The sequence below is a fragment of the Triturus cristatus genome, chromosome 5_1 (genome assembly GCF_964204655.1).
Source record: "Triturus cristatus chromosome 5_1, aTriCri1.1, whole genome shotgun sequence".
NCBI lineage: Eukaryota > Metazoa > Chordata > Amphibia > Caudata > Salamandridae > Triturus > Triturus cristatus.
The window spans coordinates 213,827,526-213,844,355 of NC_140587.1; the positions used below are offsets into that span (position 1 = coordinate 213,827,526).

General features: G+C 47.0%; 1 protein-coding gene across 2 annotated transcripts in view; it reads right to left on the bottom strand.

Moving 5' to 3' along the window:
- Window positions 1-16,830, bottom strand: part of DENND3 (DENN domain containing 3) — a 757,020-nt gene that overhangs the window by 428,245 nt on the left and 311,945 nt on the right. For both annotated transcript variants that reach the window (XM_085604830.1, XM_085604832.1), the window contains exons 8-9: window positions 16,519-16,637; window positions 4,153-4,308 (exon numbers count right to left, since the gene is read on the bottom strand). In XM_085604830.1, the coding sequence (XP_085460956.1) occupies window positions 4,153-4,308; window positions 16,519-16,637 (275 nt within the window). The remainder of the gene's footprint in view (window positions 1-4,152; window positions 4,309-16,518; window positions 16,638-16,830) is intronic.

Genomic DNA, 16,830 nt, shown 5'->3' on the forward strand with positions numbered 1-16,830 from the left:
TTCTCTCAGCAATCTCTGCCGATTCTTCTGGAGAAGAGTGCCGCGAGTCACTCAGCAGGCACAGGTGGTTTCGGAGTCAGGGAGCCGCGACAGCGTCGGCAGGGCTCAGATGGTTCAGAGTTCGGGGAGCCGCGACAGCGTCAGCAGGGCTCAGATGGTTCAGAGTTCGGGGAGCCGCAACAGCGTCAGCAGGGCTCAGATGGTTCAGAGTTCGGGGAGCCGCGACAGCGTCAGCAGGGCTCAGATGGTTCAGAGTTTGGGGAGCCGCGACAGCGTCAGCAGGGCTCAGATGGTTCAGAGTCGGGGAGCCACGACAGCGTCAGCAGGGCTCAGATGGTTCAGAGTCGGGGAGCCGCGACAGCGTCAGCAGGGCTCAGAGGGTTCAGAGTTCGGGTAGCGTTCTTCGGTTCGGGGAGCGATCGAGCCGCGACCAGGTCAGCAGGCTCTCGTGGTCCAGGTCTTCTCTGCCTCCCGTCCCCTCAGCACCCCCTGTTATACTCCCCCTCCACTTTTAAGTCTGGAGTCTTCGCTGAGAGGGGTCTTGGTGCCTGGGGGCGGTGTGTCGGGATTTCCTGTCGCTCGGCCCTTTGATCTGTTCAGGTGGGTCCGGCAGGGACTCCAGACGCCCAGCAGGCGAGGCGCCCGCTCACCGGGGGCCTGGTGGCCAATCGAAACTCTCCTTGGGGAGGAGACCAGAGGTGTGACAGGGACGGCGTCTCCTGGTCTGGCTCGGGGGCTTCTCTCTCTCTCGGCCGGGCATGCGTGGTAGGGTCTTGGGTGTTGCTGGGGCCCCAGCCGGCCATCTGGTTGTTGGGCCATGGTGGCCGGAAGTCTGACATCGGGGATCAGGTGCGGTTGCAGGGTGGCTTGCTGGTCGGGAGGGCCCACGCCACGAGGCCGGTCTCACAGGAACATCTCTTCATCTGGCACTCATGGTGGGAATGTCTAAATGAGCCTTAAACGTCTTCTTGAAGTAAAGGACTGAAAATGTTTGGCATATGTGTGATGGCATGTTAGTTCAGAGTATCTGCAAGTAAGAGGAGGTTTGCCGTGTAATCTTTTCCATATTGCTGGAAGGGTGGAATCCCTTAAGTAACAACCACAATACTTGTCCAGGTGAACCAAAAAAGTCACAAAATTAACCTGTGCTTAACCCTCTTTTAGCTTGGCACAAAAGCAGTCAGGCTTAACTTAAGAGGCACTGTGTTATGCATTTATACAGCACACGAACAGTAATAAAGTGAAAAACACAATACAAGAAAAATCCTACACAAATTAAAAAATGTTTTAGTACAACTTAAATGAGACCAAAACGACAAAAATCCAAACAGTAGAACCAGAGATCTGGAATATCAAAGGCTTAGGTACATCTAGTGCCTAAAAGCACAAAACGCCACTTGAGGGCATCTGGTCATGCAAGACCGGGGGAAAGTCACAAGTTCAGACCAACCAAAAAGGAGCATAAGCTCGATACAGGGACCAGGTTAGTTCTGCTGAAAAAGTTACATTCTCACAGTCTGGCGGTAAGAGGACAGTTCACGCAGGAAGAGGCCACGTGGAGAAGAAAGAGTGGGGCAGATAGTAGTCACTGTAATGCGCGGAGTAGGCTGGGCAGCGCTGTAATTGCCACTGTAGGACAAAGAGCTGGTTGAGAGTCACAGATGGTCGCTACTGGAGCCTTGGGCTAGCTGTCCCCAAGGGCTGCTGATTTGCCAAGTCTAGATCTTGCATTGGGGCTGTGGTTGGTGGTTTCTGTAGCATGAAGAGTCGGTTTCGCCAGAGCTTCACGTTGGCAGCTGTTGCAGAAAGAAGGATCTCTGTGCAAATGGGCCAGTTTTCCGAAGTGCAAAGAGCAAAAATTCTGTATTTCTCCCTTCTTCACAGGAGGAGCTCAACTGCAATCAGCCACAGGTCCAGGGCCTGGGGAGGCACCTCATGGGGATCAGGAACCCACTCTAGCAGAGGCCAGCAGGTCCAGCTACAGCAGGTCAGTTGGGCTGTTGTACGGAAGCCTCTGGAGCTTGTTGTGTCCCTGTTGCCCAGACCAGGAGGCCACCCAACATGCCCCTGGAATCACTCTGGTAGTCCTGGATTCAAGCATCAAGGTAGGCCTCATGCAGCCGGCCAGTCCTCTGGGGAGCATGGCAAGCCTCAAACAGGAAGCAGTCATCTGGCAGCAGCAGGGCAGTCCTTGAGGTACAAGACAGTCCTAAAGCAGCAGGGCAGGTCTCTGGGTGGTCAAAGGCAGTTCTTCTGATGTCCTCCACATGTCCAGGAGTGTAGTCAAGAGGTGGTTCAAGAGATCAAACAATTATACCTGGTGCCACCCTTTGAATTGGAGGTGAAATCCTGGCTACCCCCACATCTGGTTCTAGCCAAGGCTCCAAGAGGTCTGTAGTGACAAAAGACTAGTGTGACATTCCTTTGTGAGTGTGCTAGATGTAGCTCTAAGTGGGGCAGGAAAGAGCTCTACACTCACAATCCTGCTAATACCCCATGCCCCTATGTCTCACTGTCTGAAACGCAAACACAAAGACCTTGCAGTAGTAAAAAGTGAATTTAGGAGTTTTTCACTATCAGGACATGTAAAATCTAAGAACACATGACCCACTTTTTAAATACAATGCACCCTAGCATGTGAGCTGTTTAGGACCGACAAAGCCAAAGCAGAGCCATTCGATGCCACCTACTGCTGCATAGAGGTAATGCTCAAGATTTTCCAGATCTAGTCTGATGCATGGGGAATATTCTAAGGTAAAGAATCTACAGCTAAAAGTCTCTATCAGATGCAAACCTGCAACTCCAACTCAATATCAAATATTCCGCCAATGTGATTAGTTGATAGGGCCAGACTGTGTAAATTTATCTCATCTGACACTTCCTTGGGAGTCTGGAGCACCTGGAAGCCAGTTTCTTAAGGCCGATGGCCACCATTGGAGCTTCTATCTATCTGTCCACTACCCTTATAGCAGCAGCCATATCGGGGAATAAGCACATAGAATGAGAAGGAGGGAAAATAGAGGTGAGGGAAAATAGAGGTGAGGGAAAAATAATAAAATTTAAAGAAAGAGAAGATGCTCAGAGAGCGCATGAGTAGAGATCGAGGAGAGAACGAACAGAAATGGGATGAAGGGAGTTTGAATGGCGTCAACAGGTTTCGCATCGGCTGCTTCTTGTTTGATGTCGGGTCTTTTGGTCACAGTCATTGGCATTCTGCAGACCTGGTCATTTTTTTCACAGATTTACTAGACTCTGAATGACCAACAGCACCCGAAATTCCCCCTGCCACTCATTTAGGATTAGAAAAAGTATGAAGAAGATATGAAAAAAAGTTTGCATGGTTGTATGTCAAAAAAAATCGCACACACAAGCCTAAAGGGAACAAGGGCATTCTTCTACAAAATGATGGGAAATCACTTCATTCCTGTAAAAACTGGTATTTGAAAAATAATGTAAGGTCTTCAGTTGATCAGACATTCAATGCTCTACATCACTCATGTGGTGATGGCAGTCAATTAAACCATAGAATTAATTTGCAGCTGATACTGGCCAAGAAAATTACCTGGAAATTAAGGAATTATAATAATAATACCCAACTATCCAATTCATTCATAGATCGTTTTAAACTGAGCAAAATTATTGAGATGACACTGGTGTATACTGAATGTACTGATAAATAACATTTAAGCAAGGGGAACAAGTTAGGCCCTATTGGAAATGGGCTAATTTAGTATTATGTACAAAGTGGGTCATATAAAGAGAGCCCAGAAAGGAGACTAGCTCTCTGTGAAAGGTTAGTCATTCAAGTTCGGGGGTAGGGTTTACTTGAAAATATTAAGAGCTGGAATTAACAGCGAGCACAAGATTATATTGAGCAAAGATAAGAGGGAGCAAAGCGGGGAAAAATGAGTGTGCACAATAATTCTTCAACTTATGTTTACTTTGCTGCTTGATAAAAGTAATAATAAAGCCTTATCTGGACAGACTTACCAACATTCATGAAGTAACTGTTATAGTTGCAGTATCATGGGAACAATCGGTGAAGAAATAAAAAAATTAAAAAACTACAAAGTAAACAACTAAGCAGAAACCTAAGGGACAATGGGAAATAAGCTAAAGTTATGACAGTATGGTTGAAAAAGATGACTGTACCTGAAAATAGAGACAATAAGCTTCAAGGCAATTTCCTGTATCTCAGAGTTCAGGTTTTGTTGCCACAACTTCCTGCGCATTCTTAGATTTTCAAGGTCTGTGCCCGAGTTGAGGTGAGCACATTCCAAGTCAAAATGTAAACGAAGACCTTTCACTCTAGAAAATAAAAGGACAATTTGCAATCAAATTCTAAGGACAAACAGAAATCAAGTTCCACTGTATTTCCAAAATGTGTTCTGGGACAACAGAAAACAACTTAAGTTTTAGATCACTTTCTGGAGAGTAATCAACATGGACTATCATAAGACCATAATTTACATTGAGATCCCTGCGCCTTGAGACCATGTTCTGCTCGATTTTCCCAGCCTTCTTGTGAGGAAAGGTGATTGAATGTGACTTCAGTCTCTTACCATTCAAGTCTAAGGGTTAGAGTAGTGAATGGAGCCTATTTACTAGGCACTTCGACATGATCCTGTGCTCTTCCCCATAGATCAGGGCTTGCACACATAGCCTAGGGGATAGATTCGTTAGTATTAGGGATAACCTGTCCTGTAGTGAGGGGATTTCATGGAGCCGTGCTGAATTCAGGCCTGGTAGGCCTCAAACGGGAGAGACTCCATCTTTCTTTCTGCTCCGGCAGCTTGGGATGCTTCTAGGTCAAATGTAATGTTTTAGTTATGAGGTGTTATTCGCTTGGAGAGAACCGGTTCAGGCCGGCCCTTATCGAAGGATTGTATTTGTCTTCATGCCGAAGACACTACATCAGGCCGGCCGGCTGGGAACGTGTCCTTGGTACGGGGAGGTACAAGAATTTGGTGGGCGGCAGGTTACGGGCCGGAATTTTCCATGAGGAAACGCACCTCTATATTAGTGAAAGTCTGAGGCAGTTACATGTTCAGTCCGTAGGCGGCATCTAGCCGTTAGCAGTAAAGCTACTACTTATTCCAGGGAAGACAGACGCCATCTTGGAGGCGGAGAAAAACCGAGAGACAGATACTCTCCTAGCAGAATAGCCAGAGAGGAGAGAGTAGCCGATAAGGAAGAGGTCCCAGTGACTCGGAGAAGGGTGAAGGGAACAGCGCATAGTGGTGCAGACGTGTATCCGTGACTGCGGAGGTGTGACTTCCAGGCGAGCCAAGGCACAGACGAGAAGGGAACCTAGATGACCACTGAGTGCAGGCTACACACTACTAAGGTGATGTCGACCCTTTCTTATTAGAGTGCACAACTTAATCTTTCACTTTTCTTTGCAGGTTATGTGTTATATTGTAATGTTATGTGATTGCGTATGTAATGAGTAATAAAGTACCCAGTTTGTAGTGAACCAACATGTGCTGCGTGTTCTTGTATGAGAGGGTAGCCTATTCTTCTAGTCAGCTGCGGCTACATGAACAGATGTTAACCCTGATCAGGTAAGTGGTAACTGAATAAGGGAGAGAGGAGCCCCTCGAACCGGAGAACAGGCTATGCTCGAACTGGCAGTCCTTGTGTGATCTGATGAATAGTGAGACTGATTCCCTTTTTGTATGTTATGGTGATCATAGGATGAACTGTCGTATGAACTGTCGTCTGGGTAGAGAGGTCTGGATCCGTATGGGATCGCGAGGCCGCCACTTGTGCTGAGACTGCCGTCTGGGTAGAGAGGTCTGGATTCGTATGGGATCGCGAGGCCGCCACTTGTGCTGAGACTGCCGTCTGGGTAGAGAGGTCTGGATTCGTATGGGATCGCGAGGCCGCCACTTGTGCTGAGACTGCTGTCTGGGTAGAGAGGTCTGGATCCGTATGGGATCGCGAGGCCGCCACTTGTGCTGAGACTGCCGTCTGGGTAGAGAGGTCTGGATTCGTATGGGATCGCGAGGCCGCCACTTGTGCTGAGACTGCCGTCTGGGTAGAGAGGTCTGGATTCGTATGGGATCGCGAGGCCGCCACTTGTGCTGAGACTGCCGTCTGGGTAGAGAGGTCTGGATCCGTATGGGATCGCGAGGCCGCCGATTGTGCTGAGACTGCCGTCTGGGTAGAGAGGTCTGGATTCGTATGGGATCGCGAGGCCGCCACTTGTGCTGAGACTGCCGTCTGGGTAGAGAGGTCTGGATTCGTATGGGATCGCGAGGCCGCCACTTGTGCTGAGACTGCCGTCTGGGTAGAGAGTTCTGAATCCGTATGGGATCGCGAGGCCGCCACTTGTGATACTGTCGTATGGGCAGAGAGGTCTGGATCCGTATGGGATCGCGAGGCCGCCGATTATAAGAGGTCTTGGTATGTATAGTAGGAATTCCCTGTCCTTAGGTGGTAGATATATGTGGTTACCTATTGTAAATAGGCCCTAGGGAGGGGGAGGGGGTAACGTTCTGGCTGGGTTAGTGAGGCTCTGATGAGCGGGTTCTATCTGATCCGAAAACCCAAGCAGAACATTTGGCGTCACGAACCGTTTACGAAACCTGTGTGTGTTGTGGTTGTATCGTGTTTGCTTTCGGCGCGTGCGTGGTTTCGTTTGTATATTATTTGTATATAATTGTGTGTATAGTTTTTTTTTTTCTTTCTTTTCCGAGATGTTTTCTAGAAAGTCGAAATCTACTTTTAAGTTGCCCGTTGATATTCCCAGCTGGGATTCAACGCCTTATGAAGCCTTAGCCCGTGAGTGGGCTGATTCTACTGGTTTGAGTGAGAATTGGAATTCTTTTTTGGAGCTGGCGGAGCCGGCTAATGTGATTACTTGTTTACAGAAGGCGCCGGTATCGAAGGGTGATGAGCTTCCCGTTTTGGGGCGCAGAGGTTGGATTGTTCTGTCTGCGTACAGGATTCTGCATGAGAGGTTGTTGAAGTTACAGAAATTGCATAAGGATGTGGAAGCGAACTTTGTTGAGATTCAGAATGCTCATACTTTGTTGCGGTGTCAAAATAAGTTGCTTGCTGACAAACTTGAGACGTACCAAACTATTGCCGAGAGGGCGGCTTTGCGAATTGCTCGTTATAAATACAAGAATCGGCGTGGTCGGGTTTCGACGCGAAAGGTGCGTCTGGTCGTGGCGAAAGCCGGACTGGATTGGAATCCTGATGAATGGGATGGTAATATCTGGAACTCGAGTGATTCTCGTTCCTCGGGTGAGGAGTCTGCCAAGCGCGAGTCCTCTCGCTCCGGCCGTGATTGTAAGTCTGCTTCTTGCGCCTCTGATGGTGCACCCCGTGATTGCGCTCGTCCTTCGAGTGGGGTCGATGCTTCTTACACTGATTGTTCCTCTACGTGTACTGATCGAGCTCCTTGTGATGCTCGTCCCGCGGTCTCGGTGCATCCAGTTTTTCGGCGGAAGTTGCAGCAGGCTCCCGGTGCTCCGAATGGTATTGCTTTAGACTCTTTGGAGGATTTTACTCAACAAGAAATTAGTGATATTTTGCAGCGATTTCGGCAGCGAGCTGGTGAGACCTTACTCACATGGATGGTGCGCCTTTATGAACTGGGCGCTGCTGGCATTATGTTGGATGCTGGCGATTGTTTGAAGTTTTGTTCCTTGAGTTCGGATTCTACTGTACAGGATCATTTTCGTAACTTTAATGGTGGTGGTCAAATTACTTTGCTTCAATTGGCGACTGAGGGTTGTAATCGAAAATTTCCTACTGAGTCTGACTGGCCTGTGAATGACAAACCGTGGTATACTTTGCGCGATGCTGCACAACGTCTCAAAGAGGAGGTGATGAAAACGGCAATTTTTCTGAATACTGCTGACAGGTTGCTTGATGGTTTGTTGACATCTTCTGTGCGGAATCGTATTATTCGTTCTTCCCCTGTTGCTTATAAGCAGGTCATGATGACTTTATTGATTAATCAGACTGGTAACATGTTATCTATGGTGCTGGAATCGGTACGCCAACTCGGTGAGTTGGGTGAGTGGTTTAAACCTGAACGGCAGTCCCGGCCTGACACTCGTACTCCTGGTGACAATAAACTTACTAGACGTGATATGTTTTTTGGTCTTATGGCCGATGGTGTGCGGAAGGAGGACATTGATGGTGAGACTACTCCTCGTTTGTGGGAAATGTTTCGCAAACGTGGCTTGGATCGAAAGGAGGGTGCCCGGCGTGTTCGGACAACTGAGTGTGATCGTGGTTTTTCTGACGGTAGCGGTGATGACGACCGCCGTGGGCGCTCTGATCGTCGTGATGATCGACGTTATGTACGTGATTTGTCCCCCCGTCGTGAGAGAGACAGAGAGAGAGAGGGGGAAAGAGAAAGGGGGAGAGATGATTATGTTAACAGCAGACGTAGAGAGGATAGGGATCAATCCCCTGAGTTGAGAAGGAGAGAGGATCGACACAGATTGGCCGATCGAAACCCGCAGTACAATGCAGAGGACAGGAATCCATTTCGTAATAGAGATGGATATGAACAGGAGGTATCGATACCTGAGAAACGTGAGAGTCTTTATCCTGATTTATCCTGGTACACAGAACGCAGTAAAAATGACTAGGAAATAGGTCAAGCTCCAGTACACAGATGGGCTCACAGAGATAATAGACCCTATGTAGATATTGGTATTTATTGGAGACATCGTAATGTCCAAAGGGCCCGAGCATTGGTAGATACAGGAGCGGAGGCCACTCTTATTCATGGAAAATCAAAGAAGTTTAAAGGTCAGCCTTTTACAATTACCGGATTAGGTGGAAAGGAAACTCCCGCAGTTCAAACTTTACTTGAAATGAGAATAGGTAGAATTCCTAGAAAAGAATACTCTGTATTAGTGGTGCCACTCTTAGAATTCATAATTGGAATTGATATTTTGAAAGGAATGACTTTGCACCTAGATGACGGATGTTACCAATTTGGAACTAAACATTATATATCGTCCAGGCCTGTACGGGTTGGTCGTTTAAGAATGCCCCCCATAAAAGTTTCCCAGGCGACAAAAGTGGTTTGTCAGAAGCAGTATCGTATTCCAGGTGGTCATGAAGAGATTAGTACCACTATTCAGGAGTTGGTGGATGCAGGAGTTATAACCCCAGTTACTTCTGCTTGGAATAATCCTGTTTGGCCTGTACGTAAGAGTGATAATTCTTGGCGCATGACTGTTGATTAATCGAGAATTGAATAGACACACACCCTCTTTGACTGTTGCAGTACCGGATGTTATTACCCTAATTGAAAGAATCCAAAAACATCCAGGTACATGGTATGCGTCCATTGATATTGCTAATGCTTTCTTTTCGATTCCGATTGCCCCTGAGTGTCAGGAACAATTCAGTTTTACGTGGAACGGGCGTCAGATGACGTTTAGAAGTCTTCCCCAGGGCTATGTGCATAGTCCTACGATATGTCACCGGCTGGTGGCAGAGCATTTGGCTGAGGTACCGGTTCATCCGCAAATTCAGATATGTCACTATATTGATGATATTTTGATCCAAGGCGGAACACAAGAGGAAGTTCAGACCCAATTGGACAGAGTCATTGAGTGCCTGCGTGAGAAAGGTTGGGAAATCAACCCGGATAAATTACAAGGTCCGTCCCAGGCTGTGAAATTTTTGGGTATTAATTGGCATGAGGGGCACCGAGAAGTGATCCCTCAGGTTAAACAGAAAATTCTTGATTTTGCAGTTCCGAGGAATAGGAAAGAAGCCCAAAGCTTCATTGGTTTGTTTGGTTTTTGGCGCCAGCATATTCCTCATTTGAGTCAAATATTGGCCCCTTTGTACCATGTCACTCGTAAAAAGAATGCATTTGAATGGGATAAACCACAGCAAGATGCGTTCAGTCTGGCAAAAGAAGCAATTCAGCATGCTCTGGATTTATGGCCTGTATGTGATGGTGATGTGGATTTGAATGTGTCTGTACAAGGCCTTTATGCGAATTGGAGTTTGTGGCAGAAACAAGGCAAGAGTAGAGTACCGTTAGGTTTCTGGACCAAAAAGTTACCTGATGCTGGTGAGCGTTATACACCTTTTGAGAAACAGTTACTTGCATGTTATTGGGCTCTGGTGGATACCGAGCAATTGACTTTGGGACATGATATAGTTTTGCGACCTGAAATTCCTATCATGCAGTGGGTTATGAGTTCGCCGAAAACTCACCGAATTGGACACGCTCAAGAGGCGAGTGTGATTAAATGGAAATGGTATATACAAGACAGGGCACGTGTGGGACAAAAAGGAGTTGCATCTTTGCATGAGCAGGTGGCGCGGGCGCCATCGACTGAGACTGAGAGTGAATGTTCCGTACCTTTAGTACAGGAGTCTCCTGTTAGGTGGGGTAGACCTTTTGATGATTTGTCCGCGGAGGACAGAAACCATGTCTGGTTTACAGATGGTTCAGCAAGGTTCATAGGGACGAAACGGCATTGGAAGGCGGTGTCCTATAATCCGATCACACAAAAATTGCTGAGTACAACTGGTGAGGGTAAGAGCAGTCAATTTGCTGAACTCTATGCTGTTTATCAAGTTCTGAAACAAGAGTTACCTGGCACATGTCATATTTTCACCGATTCTTGGTCTACTGCCAATGGACTGGCAGTTTGGTTACCGACTTGGCATTCCCATAGTTGGAAATTGCATTCAAAAGAACTGTGGGGAAAAGAATTATGGCAGGAGATTTGGGAAATGCTCCCACAGAGTACTGTTACAATCTTCCATGTGGATGCTCATACCCCGATAGACTCTCTTGACAAATTCTTTCATAACATTGCAGATGAGAAATCTAAAATTGCTGAGGCAGTGGTGGACAGGCAAGATTCTGATATTGCGGGATTGGCGAAATGGGCCCACCAGAAAGCAGGACACTTTGGAGAGAAAGCCACTAGCAGGTGGGCTGCTGATCGAGGAATCTATATTCCCCTAGATTTAATCAAAAATGTTATTCTACATTGTCCCATTTGTCAGCATATCAGGCAGCGCAAAGTGCCCCAAATTGTTAAAGGTCATTTACATCGCGGGAAATTGCCCGCTCAAATTTGGCAGATTGATTACATCGGTCCACTTCCTATGAGTAGGAATTGTCAATATGTTTGCACTATTGTTGATACATACAGTGGCCTGCTGGTGGCCCTTCCCTGTAAGCAAGCTACCCAATTGAATACTATTAAAACATTGGAATTGATTATGATGTATTATGGTGTACCATTCCAAATTCAATCTGATAATGCATCCCATTTTCGTGGAAGATTGGTACAGGAATTCTGTGTGGAAAACAATATTGAATGGGTGTTTCATATACCATATTATCCACAGGCCTCGGGTCTTGTGGAGAGGTTGAATGGCCTGCTGAAAGATCAGTTACGTAAATTAACAGATGACAAGTATAAGAATTGGCGAGACTTTTTGCCTCAAGCGCTATTGATTTTGAATAACCGTCCTTTTCTAAATGCTGAATCCCCACTTATGCGTTTGTTTCCTCCGAATGTTGATGCTAAACCCAATGAAATCAGAGAGACTGTGATGTACTGGGAAATTACTCCCGGAGCTTTGGCTCCATGTAGAGCGACCCCAGGGTCGGCAGGTTTAGACTTGCATGCCATGGATGACACCGTTATAAAAAGTAAGAATCAAGTCATCATTGAAACTGGTGTTGGTGTTCATATACCAACTGGGAATTTCGGATTAATCGCCCCTAGATCGGGGCTGGCTGTAAAAGGCGTTCAGGTGCTTGGAGGAATCATTGACAGTGATTATCAGGGAGAGATTAAGGTGCTCCTGCTGAATAGCAGTGAGGTTGACTTACTGATACATCAAACTGACCGAGTGGCTCAATTGCTAATAATGCCTGTTTTCAGTGGTGAGATCACAAAAGGCACAGCCCCAACGTTGCTAACTGTACGAGGCCAGAAAGGTTTTGGCTCCACAGATAATCCTGGGGCCAGAGTTTGGGTGCAGTCGCCTAAGAATCCCCCTGAACAAGCAGAGGTCATTGCAACCGGTCAAGACAACACCATTTTAGTTATGAGACCAGGGAAAGATAGCTGGGAAGCAGTCCCGGCTGACAAATGTTACTTACGAGAATGAATAATGCCTGTATTTGATTCTCTTTCAGATCATTCTTTGGATTGTTGCTGCAGGATGTGTCGGCGTTGGACTCCTTTTGGGCTGGTACGACGAGAGAGGAGGGATCCCATCAACCCGGGCTGAGTTGAGAACCCGAGTGTCGCGTTCCTTCGCTGCGTGGGATTCGTCGTCGAACTTTTGGACTACGTTAGCCAAACGAGTGACTAAAGCCCCTCATTTCTGCTGGACACCGATGAGATCGGTGACTGACATTCTAGCGACTTGTTTAGTTGCTGTCCCTGCTTCATTGGAGACTTTGACTCATATTTTCAATATATCGAATGCTCGCCCCAATGTTCTTCTGGGCGATTTTGCTACCCATGAGTATTGCCCCTTGTGTACTGTACTGTCAGACCCGATACCCCCCCATCCAGTCCCAAATAGTTACCTATAATATCACACAGGGTGATTTGTGTTTTTTCCTTACTTGTGATCCTAGTGCGATTTCTGAATGTATGCGTTTAAGATTGAAAGGTGCCACTTCATTCACCGCTCATGAACGAACTTTGTGCCTTCAAAGGACACCGAAAACATGTACTTCTGTTCAGAATAACATGACTTGCAAGAGTTTGGTAGTTACCCCCAGTCATTATCGCACGATGTTACTACCTGCCGGATGGCTTTTCTCATGTGGTAATACTTCCTGGCCATATATCCCCGCAAATATTTCTGGAGGCCCTTGTGCCATTACTAGACTGAGCTTGTTAATGTTTTCATCACATCCGAATGCCAACTCTCGTGTGATTCGAGATACAGTGAGGTTACAGGAGGATTGTGACTCATATTTGCATTTATATTCCAAGTCTGAATACCTTAGCCTGGCTATTTCAATTGTTGGTGTTCCTGCTTTGGCAGTTTATAATGCCAAATCTATTGGGAAAATGGCCTGCTGGATGGTAAAATCCATTAATCATACTTCTACAGTCCTGTCTGACATGCTATTAGACGCCCAGGGTGAACGTAGAGCTATCTTGCAAAATCGAGCGGCCATTGATTATCTTTTGCTTAAACATGGACACGATTGTTCTGATTTTGAGGGTCTTTGTTGTTTTAACTTGTCTGATCATACAAAATCCATTCAAGCTCACATTGATAAACTACATGACTTGACAGAAGAAGTTAGAAAACACATTGACCAGGGCTGGTTTGACTGGCTCTTTAATTGGTTACCTGATTTGCATATGTTACGTCAGATATTAGGAGGTATTCTGGTTACTATCGGCATTTTGATTTCTATCTGTTGCTTTATTCAGTGTATTCCTTCACTACTTCAATTCTGCCCACCTGGTACTAGACATAGATCAGTTAGTTTTGTTTCATATTATTCTTCCACAGATATTAGTTCTGTTTAATGGATGTATAATAGACTGAAGTCAAGGGTGAAATGTTCTGCTCGATTTTCCCGGCCTTCTTGTGAGGAAAGGTGATTGAATGTGACTTCAGTCTCTTACCATTCAAGTCTAAGGGTTAGAGTAGTGAATGGAGCCTATTTACTAGGCACTTCGACATGATCCTGTGCTCTTCCCCATGGATCAGGGCTTGCACACATAGCCTAGGGGATAGATTCGTTCGTATTAGGGATAACCTGTCCTGTAGTGAGGGTATTTCATGGAGCCGTGCTGAATTCAGGCCTGGTAGGCCTCAAACGGGAGAGACGCCATCTTTCTTTCTGCTCCGGCAGCTTGGGATGCTTCTAGGTCAAATGTAATGTTTTAGTTATGAGGTGTTATTCGCTTGGAGAGAACCGGTTCAGGCCGGCCCTTATCGAAGGATTGTATTTTTCTTCATGCCGAAGACACTACATCAGGCCGGCCGGCTGGGAACGTGTCCTTGGTACGGGGAGGTACAAGAATTTGGTGGGCGGCAGGTTACGGGCCGGAATTTTCCATGAGGAAACGCACCTCTATATTAGTGAAAGTCTGAGGCAGTTACATGTTTAGTCCGTAGGCGGCATCTAGCCGTTAGCAGTAAAGCTACTACTTATTCCAGGGAAGACAGACGCCATCTTGGAGGCGGAGAAAAACCGAGAGACAGATACTCTCCTAGCAGAATAGCCAGAGAGGAGAGAGTAGCCGATAAGGAAGAGGTCCCAGTGACTCAGAGAAGGGTGAAGGGAACAGCGCATAGTGGTGCAGACGTGTATCCGTGACTGCGGAGGTGTGACTTCCAGGCGAGCCGAGGCACAGACGAGAAGGGAACCTAGATGACCACTGAGTGCAGGCTACACACTACTAAGGTGATGTCGACCCTTTCTTATTAGAGTGCACAACTTAATCTTTCACTTTTCTTTGCAGGTTATGTGTTATATTGTAATGTTATGTGATTGCGTATGTAATGAGTAATAAAGTACCCAGTTTGTAGTGAACCAACATGTGCTGCGTGTTCTTGTATGAGAGGGTAGCCTATTCTTCTAGTCAGCTGCGGCTACATGAACAGATGTTAACCCTGATCAGGTAAGTGGTAACTGAATAAGGGAGAGAGGAGCCCCTCGAACCGGAGAACAGGCTATGCTCGAACTGGCAGTCCTTGTGTGATCTGATGAATAGTGAGACTGATTCCCTTTTTGTATGTTATGGTGATCATAGGATGAACTGTCGTATGAACTGTCGTCTGGGTAGAGAGGTCTGGATCCGTATGGGATCGCGAGGCCGCCGATTGTGCTGAGACTTCCGTCTGGGTAGAGAGGTCTGGATTCGTATGGGATCGCGAGGCCGCCACTTGTGCTGAGACTGCCGTCTGGGTAGAGAGGTCTGGATTCGTATGGGATCGCGAGGCCGCCACTTGTGCTGAGACTGCCGTCTGGGTAGAGAGGTCTGGATTTGTATGGGATCGCGAGGCCGCCACTTGTGCTGAGACTGCCGTCTGGGTAGAGAGGTCTGGATTCGTATGGGATCGCGAGGCCGCCACTTGTGCTGAGACTGCCGTCTGGGTAGAGAGGTCTGGATTCGTATGGGATCGCGAGGCCGCCACTTGTGCTGAGACTGCCGTCTGGGTAGAGAGGTCTGGATCCGTATGGGATCGCGAGGCCGCCACTTGTGCTGAGACTGCCGTCTGGGTAGAGAGGTCTGGATTCGTATGGGATCGCGAGGCCGCCACTTGTGCTGAGACTGCCGTCTGGGTAGAGAGGTCTGGATTCGTATGGGATCGCGAGGCCGCCACTTGGGCTGAGACTGCCGTCTGGGTAGAGAGGTCTGGATCCGTATGGGATCACGAGGCCGCCGATTGTGCTGAGACTGCCGTCTGGGTAGAGAGGTCTGGATTCGTATGGGATCGCGAGGCCGCCACTTGTGCTGAGACTGCCGTCTGGGTAGAGAGGTCTGGATTCGTATGGGATCGCGAGGCCGCCACTTGTGCTGAGACTGCCGTCTGGGTAGAGAGGTCTGGATTCGTATGGGATCGCGAGGCCGCCACTTGTGCAGAGACTGCCGTCTGGGTAGAGAGGTCTGGATTCGTATGGGATTGCGAGGCCGCCACTTGTGCTGAGACTGCCGTCTGGGTAGAGAGGTCTGGATTCGTATGGGATCGCGAGGCCGCCACTTGTGCTGAGACTGCCGTCTGGGTAGAGAGTTCTGAATCCGTATGGGATCGCGAGGCCGCCACTTGTGATACTGTCGTATGGGCAGAGAGGTCTGGATCCGTATGGGATCGCGAGGCCGCCGATTATAAGAGGTCTTGGTATGTATGAGTAGGAATTCCCTGTCCTTAGGTGGTAGATATATGTGGTTACCTATTGTAAATAGGCCCTAGGGAGGGGGAGGGGGTAACGTTCTGGCTGGGTTAGTGAGGCTCTGATGAGCGGGTTCTATCTGATCCGAAAACCCAAGCAGAACAGACCCTAAAACAGGTGAGGTGCTTTACAAACCCTTGATTGATTGATCTTGGATGAGAAAGAAGTGCAATATTAACAATTAATACTTTGATCTCAGTATGTGCTTTGTTGGTCAATTCTTTCTTTTATGACATTAAATCAGATATTGTATAAGCATGCACAATTATTCAGCTGCTGAAATATTTAGTGCAAGCCATTGATTGATGAGCAATCAATGGAGTTTCGGCCAAGAAGGATACAATACACTATATCAAGCATTACTTAGGCATAGTCTGCATCTAGGAGAAAGATATTTTAGAGCCCTACAAGAGGGCGCTACTTAAGTAACAGACGCCTAATAGAAATTAACTTTTAGATTCTATGTGTAGAAAAGTCACAATCTCTTCCTCTGTGAGACGTCCCCGCCACAACCATAACCAACCCCACTAGACACAGTTCTGCAAATATTTTTGGTTATACTTCATCCAGCGGACACAATAAATAAAAAAATGTTTATGGAAAACCGTGTGCTTGATTACCTTCGTACAAATGGGTCAGCTGCATCACAAGGGATACTTGGAATTTCAATACTATTTTCACCGGCTGTTGAATACATTGTGCCATCATCAATATTTATCAAAATTAAGTCTTCAGCTTCCTTAAAAAATGAAAACAATTAGTTTCAGAATCCTTCAAACATTTTATATCTGAACAAAATAGGTTGATAATCTCAGAAGCCTTTAGCAAAACATACATGTAATACACATAAGTATGCACACACACAAATGTGCATGCTCACACATAGAAACACATGCATAGACACATGCAAGCACCTGTGAACATGATGTATA